This window comes from Misgurnus anguillicaudatus, chromosome 11 (genome assembly GCF_027580225.2).
Source record: "Misgurnus anguillicaudatus chromosome 11, ASM2758022v2, whole genome shotgun sequence".
In the NCBI taxonomy this organism is placed as follows: Eukaryota; Metazoa; Chordata; class Actinopteri; order Cypriniformes; family Cobitidae; genus Misgurnus; species Misgurnus anguillicaudatus.
The window spans coordinates 35,258,255-35,279,738 of record NC_073347.2 but is presented as its reverse complement, the minus strand read 5'-3'; the positions used below and the strand labels follow the sequence as shown (position 1 = coordinate 35,279,738).

Genomic DNA, 21,484 nt, shown 5'->3' with positions numbered 1-21,484 from the left:
GGGGGTTGGACCGTTTTACTTGTGGCTTGAAGTGTGATCATTATGGGATGCCAATTTTCTCCCTAGCAACCAAACTTAGTACCCTAGCAACGGAATAAACAAAGCCTTATATCTCCGCTTCAGAACATCTTAGAGACACGGGGGTTGGACCGTTTTACTTGTGGCTTGAAGGTTGATCATTATGGGATGCCAATTTTCTCATTAGCAACCAAACTTAGTACCCTAGCAACGGAATAAACAAAGCCTTATATCTCCGCTTCAGAACATCATAGAGACACGGGGGTTGGACCGTTTTACTTGTGGCTTGAAGGTTGATCATTATGGGATGCCAATTTTCTCCCTAGCAACCAAACTTAGTACCCTAGCAACAGAATAAACAAAGCCTTATATCTCCCCTTCAGAACATCATAGAGACACGGGGGTTGGACCGTTTTACTTGTGGCTTGAAGGTTGATCATTATGGGATGCCAATTTTCTCCCTAGCAACCAAACTTAGTACCCTAGCAACAGAATAAACAAAGCCTTATATCTCCGCTTCAGAACATCATAGAGACACGGGGGTTGGACCGTTTTACTTGTGGCTTGAAGGTTGATCATTATGGGATGCCAATTTTCTCCCTAGCAACCAAACTTAGTACCCTAGCAACGGAATAAACAAAGCCTTATATCTCCGCTTCAGAACATCATAGAGACACGGGGGTTGGACCGTTTTACTTGTGGCTTGAAGGTTGATCATTATGGGATGCCAATTTTCTCCCTAGCAACCAAACTTAGTACCCTAGCAACGGAATAAACAAAGCCTTATATCTCCCCTTCAGAACATCATAGAGACACGGGGGTTGGACCGTTTTACTTGTGGCTTGAAGTGTGATCATTATGGGATGCAAATTTTCTCCCTAGCAACCAAACTTAGTACCCTAGCAACGGAATAAACAAAGCCTTATATCTCCGCTTCAGAACATCATAGAGACATGGGGGTTGGACCGTTTTACTTGTGGCTTGAAGTGTGATTATTATGGGATGCCAATTTTCTCCCTAGCAACCAAACTTAGTACCCTAGCAACGGAATAAACAAAGCCTTATATCTCCGCTTCAGAACATCTTAGAGACACGGGGGTTGGACCGTTTTACTTGTGGCTTGAAGGTTGATCATTATGGGATGCCAATTTTCTCCCTAGCAATCAAACTTAGTACCCTAGCAACGGAATAAACAAAGCCTTATATCTCCGCTTCAGAACATCATAGAGACACGGGGGTTGGACCGTTTTACTTGTGGCTTGAAGGTTGATCATTATGGGATGCCAATTTTCTCCCTAGCAACCAAACTTAGTACCCTAGCAACGGAATAAACAAAGCCTTATATCTCCGCTTCAGAACATCATAGAGACACGGGGGTTGGACCGTTTTACTTGTGGCTTGAAGGTTGATCATTATGGGATGCCAATTTTCTCCCTAGCAACCAAACTTAGTACCCTAGCAACGGAATAAACAAAGCCTTCTATCTCTGCTTCAGAACATCTTAGAGACATGGGGGTTGGACCATTTTACTTGTGTCTTAAAGTGTGATCATTATGGGATGCCAATTTTCTCCCTAGCAACCAAACTTAGTACCCTAGCAACGGAATAAACAAAGCCTTATATCTCTGCTTCAGAACATCTTAGAGACAAGGGGGTTGGACCGTTTTACTTGTGGTTTGAAGGTTGATCATTATGGGATGCCAATTTTCTCCCTAGCAACCAAACTTAGTACCCTAGCAACGGAATGAACAAAGCCTTATATCTCCGCATCAGAACATCATAGAGACACGGGGGTTGGACCGTTTTACTTGTGACTTGAAGTTAAATCATTATGGGATGCCAATTTTCTGCCTAGCAACCAAACTTAGTACCCTAGCAACGAAATAAACAAAGCCTTATATCTTCGCATCAGAACATCATAGAGACATGGGGGTTGGGTCTTTAAACATGTTAGCTTTATGCTGACTTTATGCTAAATCATGTTAGCTTTATTTTAAAAAGCTTCATACTGAAGCATACTAACAACAAGACAGCCTACTGAACCAAACTTCTGTCAAACTTCTGTCAAACTGTTTTAAACGTTCAGACCAGGCTTTGTCAAGCCAACATAAAGTTTGTCCTCAAACTTTAATATCTAGTTTAAAATATTACCTCATAAATAATTTCAAATTCTCTAATAAATAATTTATTTCCTCTAAACGTATTTAATTCTCTTAAAACTAAAAATAGACATTTAACATCAATATCATATTTTGTTGCTATAAAAAATGTATAAAAAAGTAAATTTTTAACAGTTTAGAAGTAAAGCGAATTCATGTAATGTTCAAGGTGCACAGGTAAATTTTTTTACCCTTCAGACCCAACCCAGCTCAAAATCTAATATTATCAGAACATTCAACTATATCTATATCATGTCTGCATGTTCTAGACACATAACTAATCACAGAAAAAATATTCTAGGCATTTTACTTACATGATTGTTGATTTATTTAGTCCAGTAAAAAAGTTCTTCAAGGCAGGTTTGCAGGTTTTGTAAGTTCACGGGCAGGAAAACAAACCTATTTACGAAAGTCTACCATTCAAAATCATTGCCGGGTCAAACATTCAGACTTTTTAAGTTGTGTAAATGTGGTTTTAAAGAGAAAAAAACATGTACAGGTATACTTTATTAGATTTTAAACTGATGTTGTAATATTACAACCGAGGGTTTAAGAGCATTGCATTGTGGGATATGCAGTAGTATTCTGTGTAGTGTGCTCACAATTTAGATACAGGATTAGTGTGAGTAGTTTGCTATTGACATGGCCTAAGTATTGTAATAAGTGGGATCAGTTACACTCACCTGTGACGGATCAATAAAGAGTCTTGCAGGGGATTAGAGCAGCTGTTGTCCTAAGGCTAAAAACAGTGATCTGTTGTGTGTGATCTTTAAACTACCACTCCTGCTTATTAACTTCTTACAGAGGTGAGGATTGTGTGTTTTTACCGCTGAAAGGATATTGTGCTTTTGTGTCTTTCAGTCAGAGAATGAAATGAGTTTGATTATAAATGCACTACAGTAAGATTGTCATGTCTTTGTTCCCCAGCCCCTCCTTTACTGTATCTAGGTGTGTCCGCATTAGTTCTAGTGTATTGACAGTATGATGGGTTCTATTTAATGTCGGATGTGGGTTATCTCTACTTGATTTTTCTTTTATTGTGCAATAACAGAGCCTACTGTAGATGCAAAAGACACTTAACGCCACCTCTGTCAAAAATGAGATAATGATATAAGTCAAATTCTCTTGGCACGTATAGACGGTTTCATCGGACGGACGTGCGTTGTCAGGGTTACGCATCGTGGCACAACTTAACTTCCGGGCTCTGTTTTTTAATGGTCTGGCTACTGGCTAAACTGATTCTGGAACAAATACCTCATCGAAAATATCAAATGTTTTGGTTTCCTAAGGACGGGGGGAGATGCATGTGATCATGGATCACCACTACGTGAAGTGAGGTTTGGAAGCAGATCTGTAGTTAACATTTTACCCATTAAGTACACATTTTACACAGTAATCCCATAAGGCAAAAAATAAATTTCTCTGGCCAAAAATATATTTTAAATAATACATTTTGTAGAAAGTACTTTGAATTTGGAAATATGTTTAGTTTTACCTTCATATATCAACATTTCAAAATTTATTTCAGGGACAAGCAATTTCTAATTAATTTTACATCCCATATTGCAGAAGTGTATTTTTTGCCAATTTTTTTTAAATATATTGTAAATACAATTTTATAAAGTATATTTTTGTTGTTAAAATATATTTAATTTGAACCTATTCAAATGTTAATGTTAACAGTTTTCTTCCAATGTGACATGAATATATTTTCTTGGATTGAATTACATGGTAAAAATAAAAAATATATTTTTTTGCCATTTTTTGATATGCTTTAGCTATGATTTAAACTAAGGCTATCTGTTTACCTTTATGGTAACACTTTACAATAAGGTTCATTAGTTAATGTATTACCTAATATGAACAAACCATGAGCAATACATTGGTTACAGTATATATTCATCTTTGTTAATGTTAGTTAATTGAAATAAAGTTTTACATTTTTGTTTGTGTTAGTTCACAGTGCATTAACTAACGTTAACAAGATTTTAATAAATTAGAAATAATTGAAGTTAACATGAACAAAGATTAATGCTGTATAAGTGCAATTCATTATTAGTTCATGCTAACTAATGAACCTTATTGTAAAGTGTTACCACCTTTATTTATTTTGAGTGTTATCAGAAAAAAAACTACTTTAAAAGGACTCTGTTGTTGTTGATTCTTTGCGGAGTTTACTGGAAGTTGCGTTTGAAAGCCATTTGTTTATGTTGTTACTGCTGAAATCATCTATTACAAGTTCATCAAATACTTTCACTTTATCAAACTTTTCGGCATACAGTATATCCCCGTCCCCCTGCAAAGAAAATGCATGACATAAAAACAAACTTAAATTTTGAATAAAACAAAATTAATCATATTAAAATATACAATTTAGTTATGTTGCTTGGTAGCTATATTTTTAGGTTTAATTACACAGATGTTTTATAAATTAATGTATTTTATAAAATGCCATAAAACATGGGCCATTACTGTACACTCGGTCGTTGGGTTTAAATTTACTCACGCTGGGTTGTTTTACCACATGTTAGGTCATTTTAAAACCGAACCACTTAGGTTTATCCATCTTTACCCAACCATAGGTTAAAACAACCCATGCAGTACTATCTGCAAGTTTTTTATTCTTCATAATAAATCATCATTGTAATTCTTCAGATTTACAACTTCTGCAACATTTTTGTTAAATAAGAAAATAATAGTCAAGTGTTTTGACCCTTTATATATGTGTATCAAAAAGAATGCAATGCCAAACCCCCTAAATAGAAATGTTTATTGTGTGTATAACTAGATTTGACAAATTACTCTTTTAGAAAGCCATAACTTCCTGTTTTAAAGCACTAGACAAGGAAATGAGGCCAAATATCAGGTGATTCATTTACGGGAGGAAGTTGTTTTGAAGGTTAACAGTAATCTATGGGTGTATATCAGAGGAGGTTCCTCTGGTTTATGTACGCTGATCATTCTGACACAGCTCTCTCTAGTGGTGGATCACGATTAGGAAGTTCACACATCGAACACAACATTTGGCTGAAAACGTGGACAGCTGGCTGTATCTACAGAAGAGAGTTGGTTATTCAGGTGTCAGATGGAGGTGAAGTATTGAGATCGTCTTGAGATAAGATTTGTAGCCACAGCGCCGAGCTCGATCCGACCCGAGCAATCACTGCCGTCTGCTGGAGACGAACGGGGCAGCGAGTTGCAGGTCAACAGGAGGGCTTCCTGTGTGATATCATGAGAAATCACAGATGCTGTGTTTAGGGAGATCCAGTGAAAATATTCGGGGCCATTTATTTTCTCGTTCCCGTCTAGTTCTTTGTCAGCCGAGAAAACGCTTCATAACATCTTATTATTTCAGAACAAGACTTGCTCAACAGTGCAGCGTGCAATGTGGCAGGCGTTGCTTGAATTCGTATGCAAAAATAAAAAACAAGCTCATTAACGCATAGGCGCTTTCTTTTATCTCCCGGCACAATGTCGGCTGGATGTGATTTCGATGACTTTAATTAGTTCCATGCTGAGTGGCTTTGAATTATTTCAGTAATGAGAAACTCCAAGTGTTTTATCAAGTGCATGCGATAGCTGCGGTCATTAAAAGTTACGAGGGCATAAACAGGTTTGCATTTCCCTCTCAATTAGACAGCAACCCCTGCGTCTGCACGGAGAAGGTGGGCGTAGCAGACTCATTAATGTAGAGGTCAAACCTAATTAAAGGAAACGGAAGTAGGGAAGGGTGTCGGAAAGGAGAATCGAAAACATAATACACCACCCACTCGTTCAAACTCGATCCATGTGCTCTCACACGTCCTGACATGCAATTATCATTTTACAGCCAAAGAGGAATCCAGGAATAACATCCCTCATGACCTTTGTAAAAAAACCTCTTGAGACATTTAGTGGAATTATCTCTTAAAACTGTTCACACAGTAACTTACAGCTTCTCATTTGTCATTAATGATAATCTAAAATAGTGCATTCTTAAGAATAAGAGATGCCACTTTTCCCAGAGATCCAATTTTTCAAACTTTAGTGTGTAATGTTGCTGTTAGAGGAAAAATAATACCAGCAAAATGATAAAACTTTAAAGTTTAATGCCAAGCGATGTATTTTTTTTCTTGAATAGAATTCACATTTCAAAGACTACAGAAAACGGCTGGTTCGGACAGCCCTGTACTTCCCGGATATATGACAACAATATTCTAAATTTTTGACTAACATACAGCAATACGAGGTTGTAAACTTGTTGCACTTCCACAGAGAAGAGGAAGAGATGCATTACTAGATGCATATTTTGTCGCCATGCCATTGAGACGCTGCTATTTTTATCCGTCAAATCCCTTTTGTTTGGCCTTTGCTGATGACAGCTTACTCAATCTGGGGTGACCTTTCCAGACAACGTGCGCTAAGCTGCTGTCGAATCATTGTAAACTAGGGGTGTAACGGATCACAAAATGGTTTCTGAGGCACGGATCGGATCATTTTTCAGTTCCGCAAAAAAAAGGGGTGGGAAAAATCTAATAACACATAAAGAAATTACAAACATTTATTAAAAAGAACAAAGTTGCACATTAAGGTCTTAATTTTGCATTTTGTACAGAAATCGAATCAAATGAATAATAACACTGCCTTTATTGTATAAATTAAATATAATTATTATTTTTAGAGCTACTGAAGTGATTTTCTATTTGTTTTGGGTTATTTGATTAACATTAATGACTTAAAGCGGAAGTCCACCCTAAAACAACATTATGCTCCAACACTATATTTCATCACATATATGTAGTTGATTATGCTGCCATTAAATGTACTAACTCCATATAAAAAATTAAGCTTTTAACTGCTACAGTAACAGTGATTTGATAGGTCGTTAAATCACCGGAAGAAAAATGCACGACTACATAATTCTTAACGTTTTAAATAGGGGCAGGTCTTGAGGTGAGATGATTGACAGTAGATGATAACATTGTTTGATTGACAGCTGCACAGGATGAGCTAACGTTAGCTTGCTTTACTCGTCTTCATAATAACAACAACATGATAATAACTTTTTACTACATCCGTCGTATGTTTACCAACAAAACAAGCAACAACTAAGCCAAATTATGTTTTAGATATTTTTACCATTTTACATTATCTGGGCTGGGCTGAAAACAGTACTCGAAATCTTCCTGACGAAAGTGCTGGCTGCATATTCAAATTTTTGAGTAGTGGTGTGTCAGCTGAGGGTCGCGTTGAGGTAAACAATAAAAACTCCCGGTGGCCTGAATTTGTTGTTCTTACATCCACATACTGCACAGGTTCTAGTCATCTTTTTTCAAGGGTTTTGGTGATTTCCCCTTTAGAGACGGTAAAAGCGGAGTTACTCTTTGGTTGGGTTCGTCTGCTGGCTAACTTCAAGTTAATTTGAGAGCAGGTTGAGTAAAAGAAGTTAAATCGCTCTCGTGGAACCTTGACATCATCCGGCTGTTGGTTCTTGTGGTGCCGCATGAAATAACAAACCTGAAGACTGCATCGATCAGTGGTTAGTGGGTGGAGCTTATGACTCAGTTTTGCGCAGTGCATTCTGGTTAATTGAGTCCATCAAAAACCGTTACGAATATTCCGCTTCAACACACTATCAATTTTATAATCGAAATCGTGCAAATTTCTATGTAAATATGTAAATATGAAAAATGGACATAAATTACCTGTGATAATAGGCTAAAATGTCAAGGGCTCATTTCCGCTTTAAGTAGGTTAATTGAGGTTACTGTCTCTTTAAAATAAGCACGGACTGGTTTCTGACTCTATACATACACTTAAAACATAAACAAAAACAAATTAAAAAAAGAATAATGTGGAGATTATTTTGTTTGTATGTGCCCTGTCAAGAACAGAAAGATTTTATGTTCGCTTGCTTTTTGAAACGCGTCTCTCTGTGTGTGCACTGGACCGGACACATTCAACCGCACGTGCGTCTGTGCGTACAGAAAACTGCTCACTTTAGCGCCTTTTTGCTGTTAAATTGTTTAAAATCACTTGAATGTTAACATTTGCAAGCCTTTGAAACACGTGCAAATGATAAACTTTACCTTTTTAAATTTGCGTAATAATCCACAAATCACATGCGAGTGGTAATCCGTACAGATCATGAATCAATTGTGATCCATCACCCATCTTAGCACTACTGTAAACAGTCAGCAGTCAAAGCTTTGAAAACACAGGAAAAAACGGCACGTTTAATGGAACCTTACAGTACAGCCAAAAATGGATCTTCTATGGCATCTTTAGCTCTTTCACCGCCAGCGTTTTTAAAAAAAGTTGCCAGCCAGCGCCAGCGTTTTTCATGATTTTCACCAAAGTTTAATGCCTTCCAGAAAATGTTCTTCTTTAAATATATAAACATACAATATAGCAAATGAAAGAACAGACTCTCTGCTTTCAAACAAAAAAAAGTTTCATCCTACCTTCAGTAGTTCTTTTGTAATCAGCTTTTGAATATGGGTAGGTTTCTGCAAAAACACCACATTTTGAGCAAAAAGCAGTGATAATTCCATTTTATGATGGACTTTTCATAGAGTTCCCATTCAGAGCGATCTGTAAAACAGACACAATAGGGCAATACTTCCGGGTTTAAAAAGTTGCGGATAATAGCGGTATTGCGGAAAGACGGAAAATCTCGTCAATGGCGGTGAAAGAGTTAACAGGAGCACCTTTATTTTTATAAATATATATATATATATATATATATATATATATATATATATATATATATATATATATATATATATATATATATATATATATAAGCACATATAAAGTCAGAATTGGGGGTTTTGTGGCGATTGTTTTTTTTTAGCTTTGAGGTCATTTTTCTTCAAGCTTTTAGATAATTTATATGCTAGTGTAGGGAAGAATTTGGTAATCTCACACTGTCCATAACTTCAACACTAGAGGATCTGTCTCAAAAATCAAATAGCCACTTTTTGTGATGACTTGTTTCAGTAGTCAACTTTGTGTTCACATGTATTTGAAGATCATTCTAATCTGACGTTATGTTCAATGTTCTTCTTTTTTGGCTTAAAAATTAACAAAATGCCCTTTTAAATTCTAGCAGTACAACTTTGTTAGATAAAATGTTAAAAATTTGTATTTTGCACAAAATAGAGGAGACAATGATGTGTCTTTTGATACTTTAGTTGAGCTAACCCTGAGATTTAGCCAACATTAGCACACATGTCAGTTTGGGGCAAGTTGTCACACGCTTTTCACACTGGAAATAATTAATATTCTAAACCCTGTGTTAACGGAATTCTGGGTATCTGTTTCACATTTTACACTTTTCGTACTTAACCAGTGGTTAAGAGTTAACCCTGGGTATTCATAATTTGACGTTTTTACACTGTGCTTTCCTAAACCCTGTCTGTAAATATCAAGCAACCCTGAACACCTTGAAGAGCTGCTTCAGCTGTGTTTAATTGGGGTCATAACATTTGAACCCTGCTTCGTTTCACACTGCGTACGTTTGGCACCAAAATGCTGTGTTAACCCCACAAAAGCGGGGATAGCAGGGTTTCATAACCCTGGGTTAATTTCAGGGATAATCCCGCTTCTAGATTACAAGTGTGAAATTATCCTTAACCTAGGATTAAAAGCAGGGTTTAGAACGAAGATAAGTTAAGCTCATTGTGAAAATAGAGTTTATATTTCCAGTTCTGGTTTGAATTAAAAAATAATAATCAATAATCACAATTAAGTTGTGTTCTTCTTTTCAGATAATATAGTGTGACAATTTACCCGCCAATGTGGAAAAATTGTCACAAGTGAACATTCTTTATTCAACAGTCTACAACTCCGTAATGTGATAAGATATGAAAATGTAATGAGTACAACATATAAGCCCAAGACTTTCTTCTTTCATTTGGTATGAGATTTATACCATTGTGATGTATGGTGCTCAGTAAATGCTAGAAAGTGTGAAAATTGTGACAACCCACCCCGCTCTCCCCTATACAAATCGTGAACTTTTAAAGCATGAACCTCGTATTGGACTTTTGTGACAATTTGTAAATGTCTTTTTGGCTTGATGTTATTCACATGCTAGTGTACTCCTACAAGTCTGCAAACTTTTTAAAGCAAATATAAAGTCTTGGAGTTGTGTGTCAATTTGTCAAGGGGTTTTCTACATGCTAGTGTCTCCAGAGATCTCCAGATTAGCTCAAACATTTCTAATCAAACTCATCCAAGACCAGATTGCATAAACTATGGTCAGGCCCAAACAGAATCCGCGCCCGCAGATTTCCACGGAAAACTCATTGACAAGCAGACATACCCCACACTTGAGTGTGTTTGTGAGCAGTAGCCATCATTGACAAAAAGGACACATATCCCATGCATGTTTGTGAGCAGTCATTGGCAAGCAGTACATAAACCCTGCGCGTGTTGTTTGATAGGGTGACCATACGTGCCATTCTTCCCGGACGCGTCCTGGCCAGGATTTCGGGTGCATCTTCCGGAAGTCGTATTTGTCGACCACATACGACTTCCGGAAGACGAACCGAAATCCTGGCCAGGACACGTCCGGGAAGAATGGCACGTATGACGGGAGTTTACAAGATGAATGCTCTTGTTATGTTTAATATAAAGTTTACATTGCATTGAAATTGTCTTGATACATGCTAAATTCATAATAAGAACATATTAACACAAGTATTTTTATTCTGCTATATTATAAAACGGTTGGTTCCAATCCTTGATTCTGATTGGTCAATAGGTGTGCTTTATTCATGATAAAACATTGCTATGACCGCTTCACCCAACGGTTCTATTTAATATCACTGCGCCCTTAGCAACACCCTTAGCAACACATAAACATATAATGAGACAAAGTCTGAGAACAGTTTGTTGTTTTTATTTGAGCTTTCATGTTGTTGTTCGCAGTCAGGGACTATTTTTTCTAGCGGAAGGAATGCTTTTATTGTTTTAACTTCATGAAAGTTGCACTAATATTTTTTTACTTTAATATTGTGTGGTAACCGTTTTATAAAAGCAATAAGGTACTCGAGGCAAGTGCTGTATCGTGAATAAGCTTCGCGTCGTGCCTAACAACGCCCTTCAGTCGTTACTTATTCACGATACAGCACAGCCTCTCGTACCTTATTGCTTACATATATAACACTGTAAACAATAATATATGTAAGATACAAAATATAATTCAAAATCTTGATATGCACATTATCTGGTTCATGTTGGTCCAGTTTAATTCAGTGAACTCATTGGTTTGTTGTATTAATTGTCATTGTGAGCCTATTGTGCACTTATCTTAAATTCTCGAATATCTTTTTAAAACATTTAAAATGAATTCGCAAAATTCCACAGATTTTTCCAAAAAATTACCTGCAGAAAAAGCAAAAAAAAGCCCTGGCTATTGCATCCTTGTAAATGTTATGCTGTAGCTTTTTATGTGTCAACTTTGAAATGAGACATAACTAAGATTTCTGTAAATCTCCTGAGCTTTGAAAGAGTAACCTCTGAGCAATACCACTGTCTTCTGATTCTTTATGTCTTTCATTAGGAGGCCCTTTCTCTTCAGTTCTGCAGGAGATCATGAAACAGATGTATGCCGAACGTCTATGTTTTCTTCCACTCCTTCCGTTTTTTCCCTTCTCTTCCAGATATCTCTTCAGTTTTTGGAACGAACGCTAGATTCAGAAGTCAGTTTTTATGAGAAGCTGCTAATGTACCTCGCAAACCAAACCTAAAACACTGCAAATGGAGATACATTAGCTAAATATAATGGCTGGGAGTTGCAGAGTTCCTCTGTGCTGTTGGAGATCCAAGGATAATGAAGATTTGTTGCCCAGACAGTTGTGTAGCTTTAATCCCAGAGAGACTATAAATCGTGAGGGTCAGTATCCACAGAGAACCACCATTCCTTTGGATACGTCAAGGTCTTTAGACGTATTGCTTGAAAATGCTGCAGTTCACTGAGGCCTACTTTTTTCCAAACCCTCCAGATGGCCGGACCACGGCTACTTCATCCCGACCTCTCTTTCTCTCACCGCACCGTCCCTTTGACCAGAAAGAGCCCTGCGTCTTGTCATCACGTCTTCTTTGATATCTCAATGTAATGCACAGACTAAATCTGTTAGTTATTTTGTGTGTAAACCTGCAAACTGACCTTTAATGTCTTTCGTTCATATTTTCAACTTCAAGTGAGCAGGGAAAATATGGATTTTGTTATTTCATATTGTACTGGTAACATCAAGATTGATGGTTTTTGGCTTTTTGGCGATTGTTTTTATTTGATGTTTTTCCAGTCTCGGGCCTTGTTTCAAGCTAAATTATTGTGTTACTGACGTAAATGATTGTCGGATGGAATTGCAGTAATCAGTTGTTGATATGCAGTATTGAATCAGCGCAGCTTGAGTAAGATGTCAGGAAAATATTCTGTTGATTTACTATTTTGTAATTACCAATACAAGACTCTTGCGTTAAAGATATATGGGTCACGTATATCAGACTTTATGTCGGGTTTACCAATAGACTCTTTAAACACAACCAATGGCAAAAGGTATACATTTCAGTCAACAAATCTATAGTTTAACAGTTTATAGTTCATCCAAAGTGTACATTTCATCATATGTGCCCACCCCACTTGACATTTACCTGTACATTTATTCCTTTGGCAGATTTCAAAGCGAGTTAAAGCCTAGGTATACTTCACTTTAAACGTGTACTCGAGGGTTAGTGAACAGTGCGCGTGATGCACATTTTTTCTTCAGAATAATACTGTAAGCACACCGCCTGATTTTTGTACTTGCAGATCACGCATGCATATACAGGAGTATGTAGTGTGTAGGCTGTGTAATTCAAATTAAGTATACTTTGGAAGGCTGCAGGTACGCTCCACGCGTAAAAAAAACAAAGTATACTTGGGCCTTTACAGTGCATTCAGTCTATGGGTCAATGACATGACCAGTGGCCGCCGATGACTTCTCTTACGAGGGGCGCAAATTCAAAATATGTGTTTGGAGTATCGTGAGTGGCTCATCATGTCAAATATGTGTTCGGTGCGTCATGTGAGCCTATTTGCATCATGCATCATGTCAAAATATGTGTCTGCTGCACACGCGTCGAAAGGTTTATGATAAAATAGACGCTCATGTTTCCAAAATACTCGCAAGACACTCTAAACTGTGATTACACATGAGACTAAGTGACTATCTGGCAAACATGAGTGTCTCTTTTTTCAAAAACCCATTCGAAGCGTCTGCAGCGACTCGTATTATGACATGAGACGTGATGCACATAGGTTCATATGAACACATATTTGGACATGACAAGCCACACACGTGACGGCCAAATACATGTTTCACGAGCTTTGTATCGTGCACCCTTAACGCTTTCCCCACCATCTCATCAATTAAGAGAAAACATTTGCATGAAAAAAGAGTTTTTAATGTAATCTGTAATACCGAGATTATCCACTGTGGCACACTTACCCAATTTATAAAAAACTGAAGCAAAAAAAATGATTTATTAATTTTACACTCTGTGTATGTTTTGATAATCGTTCTGTATCTGATTCCTTCACAAAAATGCAATAATTTCAGCTTTTTGCTAAAAAATTTTTTTTAAAGAAAAGTACCCATATTTAAGAGTTTATAAGCAGAGAAAAAATATAGATAGGATGCAACGTTTTGTTTGTTTGTTTATTGTTTGTTTGAAAGCAGAGGGTCTGTTCTTTCATTTGATCTATTTGTATATTTATATATTTTTAGAAGAACATTTTCCCGGAAGACATTTTTTGAAACTTTTGTGAAAATCACAAAAGATGCTGGTGCAACATTTCCAAAAAAGTCTGACAGGGAATGAATTAAAAAAGAAGTCACTGGCCGCCACTGGACATGGCATGCGTACTTTTGTGTCTGGAAATTATATACTATAAAAATAACATGATACATTTATAACACATGTCACTTTATTCTTTAAAACCTATTTAATTTACATACAGTATTTTTTAAAAAAATAAATACAAATTTTTGTTGTGGCATCTCAAACTTTTAAAATGACAGGCAGGTTATACAAAGTAGCAGTATAAGACATGTTTAAAATGTGCTTGATGTTTATGTTCCGAATGTCTAACAATTCGGATGTTCTCAAATCCCAAGGTAGTACAAGCAATCATGGGCATTTTATTAAGAAGTTAACAAGTATAAACAGTAAACATGATATCATATCGTCCAGTGAACTGCCAGGTCTTTATGGCTTCATGAAAAGATTGTAGATATGTCTCAAATCCTGAAAAAATATCTACTTTAAGCCCGGTACACTTTTTTGTGTCGGGTGGAACAACCAATGTAAAACTATAAAAAAGGCTATTTTATCAAACACATTTAATTGTATTTAAAAAGTATATTAATGAATTTGATATTACACACTGAAAAAAATGATTCATTGAATTTAATAAAATTTTTTAAGGTAAGTGGTTGCAATCAATTTATTTAAGCTACATTTAAACAAAAGTTTTATATTTTACTTTGCTTTACTAATCTTTTTTGTTTAAATGTAGCTTAAATAAATTGATTGCAACCACTTACCTTAAAAAAATTTATTAAATTCAATGAATCATTTTTTTCAGTGCAGGCAAAAGCTTATACCAGCATCCAAGTAGAAGTCTGTTACATGTAAATTCATTATAATGGTAAGGTGGTGCAACCAAAAAGTCAAAGGGTGCAACTGCTATGGAAAACAAAAACATACGGCCAGATTTACTAACACCGTGCGTCAGCGCTAACCATCATTTTGGCGTTAAATAACGACTGTTGGGATTTACTAAAGACGCGAAGTGGATAATTAGCGCTGAAAAAATGTCAATTTTACGACTGACCTTATTCCATATGCATTTCTAGGAGCTTACCTTTCAGAAGCAACATTGTTTTGGCAGGATAATATTTTTATTCACGCAACACGATTTACTAATGTTTGCGCGTGTACTATGATTGGTATTTGCGCCATTATTTAACATCGAAAAAAGCTTGTCTTAAATTACTTTGTCCTCTAGTTCTTTTCAGTGTCCTATGGCTTCGTTAGCTGGGATAACACATCCCAAATTTTCCATTGCCATGTCCTGAACTCAAGATCATCTCTGCTTATTTGCGACCCTGAACTATTTTGCGCTGCTCTAAGTTGAATGCGTTGGTCATTATGGAAATCAACTGTGCTCCTGTGTTATTTAATTTGTGCCTTTTAAGCTACACGATGTGCATGTATTATTAGTTTTGTTATCATAATTCTTACAACGCTGTTCTCTTATCTGTGCAGCTACTACATTGACAGGCGTGTGACCAAAGTGGAAGACTTTATGAAGACAAGACTTCTGGACACTTTGTCTGAGCAGATAACTAAAGTGCTAAAGGTAAGATTTAAATGTAAAGATGTCCCCAGTATAGAGATCACGAAGCGTACTGTAAGTCGTAAATGTGCTGATATAGCACCTGTTAGATTTGTTGTTGTTGTAGATGCATGTCCCTCCAGTGCTCATTAACTCTGTTTATCTCAAGGGCTTTGTTGTCAGCTCCACCATCCAAACAAGTTGTCGCCGATCTGATAGGTGGCCTGCCGTTAAGGGTGCAGTATGGGAGGAAGAGACAGCTTCGGGTTTGATTGGGTTTACAAGTGTGCCATGATGGCTCAGCTGCAATGGGAACGGTCCCCTTTTGGTCTAATAAGTAATACCAGGTTTCACAACATTTAAAACTTCTCTCAGGAGGCCCAATCTATAAATACACGGCTCTCCTGTTTTATGTATCTCAGACTCACACATCTGGTCGAGCGTTCCCCAGAAAGCAATGGAGAGGGGGGAATACTGGCCTTCCACACAAATATCAAACAAAAGACGCCTGCGTTTTACCTTCTCCCAGTCCAGTGGGACGGTTAGGACCCATTACATGGTGTGATGTCAGATGCTATAGAACCTGATCTAAACCTAAAAGATTTTGGCTTTGTTATAACAAGTGGTTCTTTGAACATGAGATAAGAAGTAAAGGCACTGTTCCCATTTGCTCTTTGGCACATACAGTAAGAGTGATATGCATTTAAATAAATGCCTACACTGCAATGTGCAGTTGTTTTTCGCGTCGGTTTCTCTGGCAGTCCTGTGCTACATCAGGTCCTGAAAGATGAGAATGTGTCTGAGTGTCAGAATCAGAACCAGTGTCAACATGAGAGAGTAGAGCTTTACTCTGGTTTATTATGAAATAAGCCAAATATACCCAACATGTGCTCTATTATTACCAGACTGTGACCCTGCAGCTAGGCGGTAGTGAGTTGGGTATTTGGTTTTAGTGTTGGGATCTCGTCCCAGTTTGAGCAGTCTGTACTTACTCGTAGACTGTTTACAGACCGTCTGATTTATACTGAGCACCAAACATGTCAATGACGGCCTGATTTCGCCGTTATGCTATCTTATCTGGAATGGCACCCAAGATGTTTACCCGCTTTTGCTATCACATATATTAGTGTTTTTTGTGGAGTGACAAGAAAGTGATTTGATTTTTTAAATGGATATTTATGGCCAGAATAAGACCCTGCACATATACACTGCAAAAATTGACCTTCTTACTTAGTATTTTTGTCTTGTTTTTAGTACAAAAAATCTAAACATAAATAAATTCAGATGCATTTTCTTGATGAGCAAAATGATCTAAGAAAATAAGTCTCGTTAAAAAATATACAATTTAAGTGAATTTGTGCTTAAAACAAGCAAACAATCTGCCAATGGGGAAAATTTGTCTTGAATTTTTCTTGAAATAAAGGATTAGTCCATTTTCTTAAAAGAAAAATCCAGATAATTTACTCACCACCATGTCATCCAAAATGTTGATGTCTTTCTTTGTTCAGTCCAGAAGAAATTATGTTTTTTGAGGAAAACATTGCGGGATTTTTCTCATTTTAATGGACTTTAATAGAAACCAACATTTAATACTTAACTCAACACTTAACAGTTTCAAAGGACTATAAACAATCCCAAACGAGGCATAAGGGTCTTATCTAGCAAAACGATTGTCATTTTTGACAAGAAAAATAACAAATATACACTTTTAAAGCACAACTTCTCGTCATGTAGATCTGGTCGTGATGCGCCAGCTGACCCCACGCAATACGTCATGACGTCAAGAGGTCACAGAGGACGAACGCGAAACTCCGCCCCAGTGTTTACAAGTGTCTTGAAAGAGGACCGTTCCTACGTTGTTGTATGTCAACTGATACTAATTAATGTCTTTGTGTCAGTTCATTGTTTACAATGGTCCGCAAATGTGCGTTTTATATATGTAACACGTGACCTCCCTACGTCACTACGCATTTACGTTAGGTCGCGCTGGATCGGATCTAGACGAGAAGTTGTGCTTTAAAAGTGTATATTTGTTATTTTTCTTGTCAAAAATGACAATCGCTTTGCTAGATAACACCCTTATGCCTCGTTTGGGATTGTTTATAGTCCTTTGAAACTCCGGTGAAAAAAACTGTTAAGTGTTGAGTTAAGTATTAAATGTTGGTTTCTACTAAAGTCCATTAAAATGAGAAAAATCCTGCAATGTTTTTCTCAAAAAACATAATTTCTTCTGGACTGAACAAAGAAAGACATCAACATTTTGGATGACATGGTGGTGAGTAAATTATCTGGATTTTTCTTTTAAGAAAATGGAATATTCCTTTAAGTGTTTAAGAAAAACATCTTACCTCACACTGCAAAAAATGATTTTCAAGAAAACAATTTCTTAGTATTTTTATCTTGTTTTCAAAATGACCCAAGAAAATATGTGTAGTTTTAGACCAAAAATATCAAATTTAAGTGATTTTGTGCATAAAACAAGCAACAAAAATCTTCCAATGGGGTAAGCAAAAAACCTTTAAAATTTTTCTTAAACTAAATTCAAGAAAAATTTTCTTACCCCATTGGCAGATTTTTTAGCTTGTTTTATGCACAAAATCACTTAAATTTGATATTTCTGGTCTAAAAACTGGACTTATTTTCTTGGGTCGTTTTGCTCATCAAGAGAAAGCATCTTAATTTAATAATTTTTTGATATTTTTACTGATGTGGTTTGGTCATTCGTCCACACACAAACGCAGTATTAGGTAACTGAAACTGAATCTTTACAAAAACTCCTGCTAGGGTGAAGTTTATCAGAAACGGTTGCAGCGTTGTCCTGTCCTGTAGAGTTTTGGTGAGATTTTTTTTTCTTATGATGTCATTGTTCATGCCTAGGCAAGACCCTGAAATGGCTTCTGATTGGCCAACATGCTTTATGGTAATACATACATCTCCTGAAAGCGCTTCATACTGGGTTTTTGCGTGTTCGAATGGACGTGGAGATTTTTTTTAATGAAGGAGGAAAAATACCCATGTACGTGTGGACTAATGGCCAAAATTGTGACCCATGCTGGCAAATTGAGTCAGAATGAGGAAATTAAAAAAATATATTTGAAGATAATTTTCCAGTCTTGTTTCTCTTAATGACTCTTTTAACATCAAGCAAAACTCCTGCACTTTATTTTCTAATTCCTGCATGTCAGATGCGCATGTGGATGGAGACGCATCTTTGTATTAGATTAAGCATTTAGGACGGTACAGCTCTCAAAAAACATACAAATAAAGATCATTTAAGATGTTCAATGACTTTTCAGAGCATTGGGATCGCTAGATGATGGCTTAATGTTCTTATTTTTATGAAAACCTCAATTTCGACCAAAATCAAACTTGTTACTTTCTTTTGCTCGTAGCTCAAAATTTGCCAGCACGGGTCACCAATGACTTTTTGGACCAAATCTGGCACAGCTGTCTTCTACTCTAATAGTCTTTCTGGTTTGATAAAGGTTTTGTCTCTGTTTTTTTGTTTTTCAGATTGTTCAAACTCACGCTCCTGAGAAACGGGTGTGGTTGGGTGGAGTCGGTCCTGCTTGGGCAGGTGGTACCAATAACTTGTCGGACACTTTTGCTGCAGGTTTTCTGTAAGTGGAGTTTTGTAAAATCTGCAACTAAGAAAGATTTTGATAATAATGTTTAATTGAGAGTAACATGTAATATAGTGTACATAGTAACATATCATATTACTCATTAAATATGTACTCTAATAAAATGTTAGGTTGTTTTAGATGACGGCTGGGTAAAATATGGACGAACCCAACAGTTTAATTAAACCTAGAAAATTTCCATATTTTATCCAACCATGGGTTTAATTTAAACCCAATGGTTGGATTTGTCCATATATTACCCATCTTGGAGGCGAAACAAACCAGCCTTTTTTAGAGTCCATCGTATGACTTTTTTTAAAGTTTTGATATAAAGTGCATCTGTGCTTGTGTCACACTGTTAAAAATAAAGGTGCTTGATGACATAGAAGAACCGTTTTTGGCTGAACGGTTTTGTAAAAAACTCCTAAAGAACCTTTCTGTTATAACAAAGGTTCTAAGAACATTTGACTGAATGGTTCTTTGAGGAACCATAAATGTTTCTTCTGTGGAATCGCCTTTATTTTTAAGAGTGTTTGTTCATAGCTGTCATGTGTTTTTCTCTTATATAATGTATATGTATATTTTGATCATTGATTGAAACGTGTTTGGGTTTAGATGGCTCAACACTCTTGGTATCGCCGCAGCTCACGGGATTGATGTTGTGCTTCGACATTCCTTCTTTGATTATGGATACAATCACCTCGTCGACCAGCATTTTAATCCTTTACCTGTAAGTGTGAATCTACAAAGACACAGAAACCAAATCTAAGAAGGTATTAAAGTCTTTTATGTGTACACTCTTGAAAATAAAGGGTTCATTATAATGATGCCACACTGCAAAAAATTATTTTTGTCTTGTTTTTTAGTAAAAATATTTTTTTAAACATTAAATCCTTTTTAAATTAAGATGTTTAGGGGCGGTTTCCCGGACGGGGAATTTTTCTTGAATTTAGTGTTTAAGAAAAATTTTAAAGATTTTTTGCTTACCCCATTGGCATATTTTCTTGCTTGTTTTATGCACAAAATCACTTACATTTGATATTTATGGTCTTAAAACTAGACTTATTTTCATGGGTCGTTTTGCTCATCAAGAAAAAGCATCCTAATTTAAGAATTACTAAAAACAAGACAAAAATACTAAGAATTTTTTTCTTGAAAATCATTTTGCAGTATGTTAATTTAACTCTTTCACCGCCAGCGTTTTTAAAAAAAAGTTGCAGCCAGCGCCAGCGTTTTTCATGATTTTCACAAAAGTTTAATGCCTTCCAGAAAATGTTCTTCTTCAAATATATAAACATACAATATACCAAATGAAAGAACAGACCCTCTGCTTTCAAACAAAAAAAATCTCGTCAATGGCGGGGAAAGAGTTAAGAAGTTTTACATATTAGTACTGAAACAAGACAAAAATACTAGGTAAGAAAGTCATTTTTTTGCAGTGCATAGAGGAATTATTTTTGGTTTCCCAAATAACTTTTTAGTTTATTTCTTTATTACCTTTAATGTAGAACATTTAAGTGTTTCAGAAATATCATGTGAAAGTTAAAGGCTCTTTAAAGAACCACACATGACAAGAAACCTTTTAGGAACCTTCATTTTCTTAAGTGTAGATTGATTGCTCTCTCATTTTATATAAACATGCATGTACATTAAATGTGTCTCAGAAAAATGTACTCTTACATTAACATTCTAAAAGAGTTCCAGTCCTTCATTCTGATTGGTCAATAACTGTGTTTTATTTACGATAAAACAAAGCTATGACCTCTACACCCAACAGTTTTGCGCATTGGAACGATTTATAATCATTCAATCTTGCTAACTCCATGTGACAGTCCCATATTCATTCCTTACCCTGTCATACATGCTGCAGCACCAACCACACTTAAAGGGAAATTCCGCCTTGAAATGATCCTAGGGTTAATAACAAACGTGTACCGAGTTCGACCGTTCACTGGAGTTTGTTTTCATGCTAGTCTAACGTGACCAGTGTTATTGCTAAACGCAAATTAGCATGTTATGGTAGCCTTCGGGGCATCAGTGCATTAAAAACGAAATCGCTATGTCTATACTACTAATAATGCTCAAAATAACCCCACACTTACACTGTAGCACAATGAGGGTCTCTATACTGTATGTAAACCGAAGCATTGAGAACTTTGCAAGTGTACAGGCAGTTTATTAAAAAGAAACATTTACCGTTCACGTCTGGATCACATATCCATGCGGGCGCCATCTTGGGAAAACTGAACTCTCGCGTGAAAGCACAACACCTGTTCAGGGCAACAACGTTTCACGCGAGAGTTTAGTTTTCC

General features: G+C 36.3%; 1 protein-coding gene across 1 annotated transcript in view; it reads left to right on the top strand.

Annotated features, from left to right (window-relative positions):
* The window catches only part of hpse2 (heparanase 2), a 127,081-nt gene that overhangs the window by 61,766 nt on the left and 43,831 nt on the right, over nucleotides 1–21,484 (top strand). Inside the window, exons 7-9 of the mRNA XM_055170071.2 lie at nucleotides 15,480–15,573; nucleotides 19,063–19,169; nucleotides 19,788–19,902. Of these exons, the coding sequence (XP_055026046.1) occupies nucleotides 15,480–15,573; nucleotides 19,063–19,169; nucleotides 19,788–19,902 (316 nt within the window). The remainder of the gene's footprint in view (nucleotides 1–15,479; nucleotides 15,574–19,062; nucleotides 19,170–19,787; nucleotides 19,903–21,484) is intronic.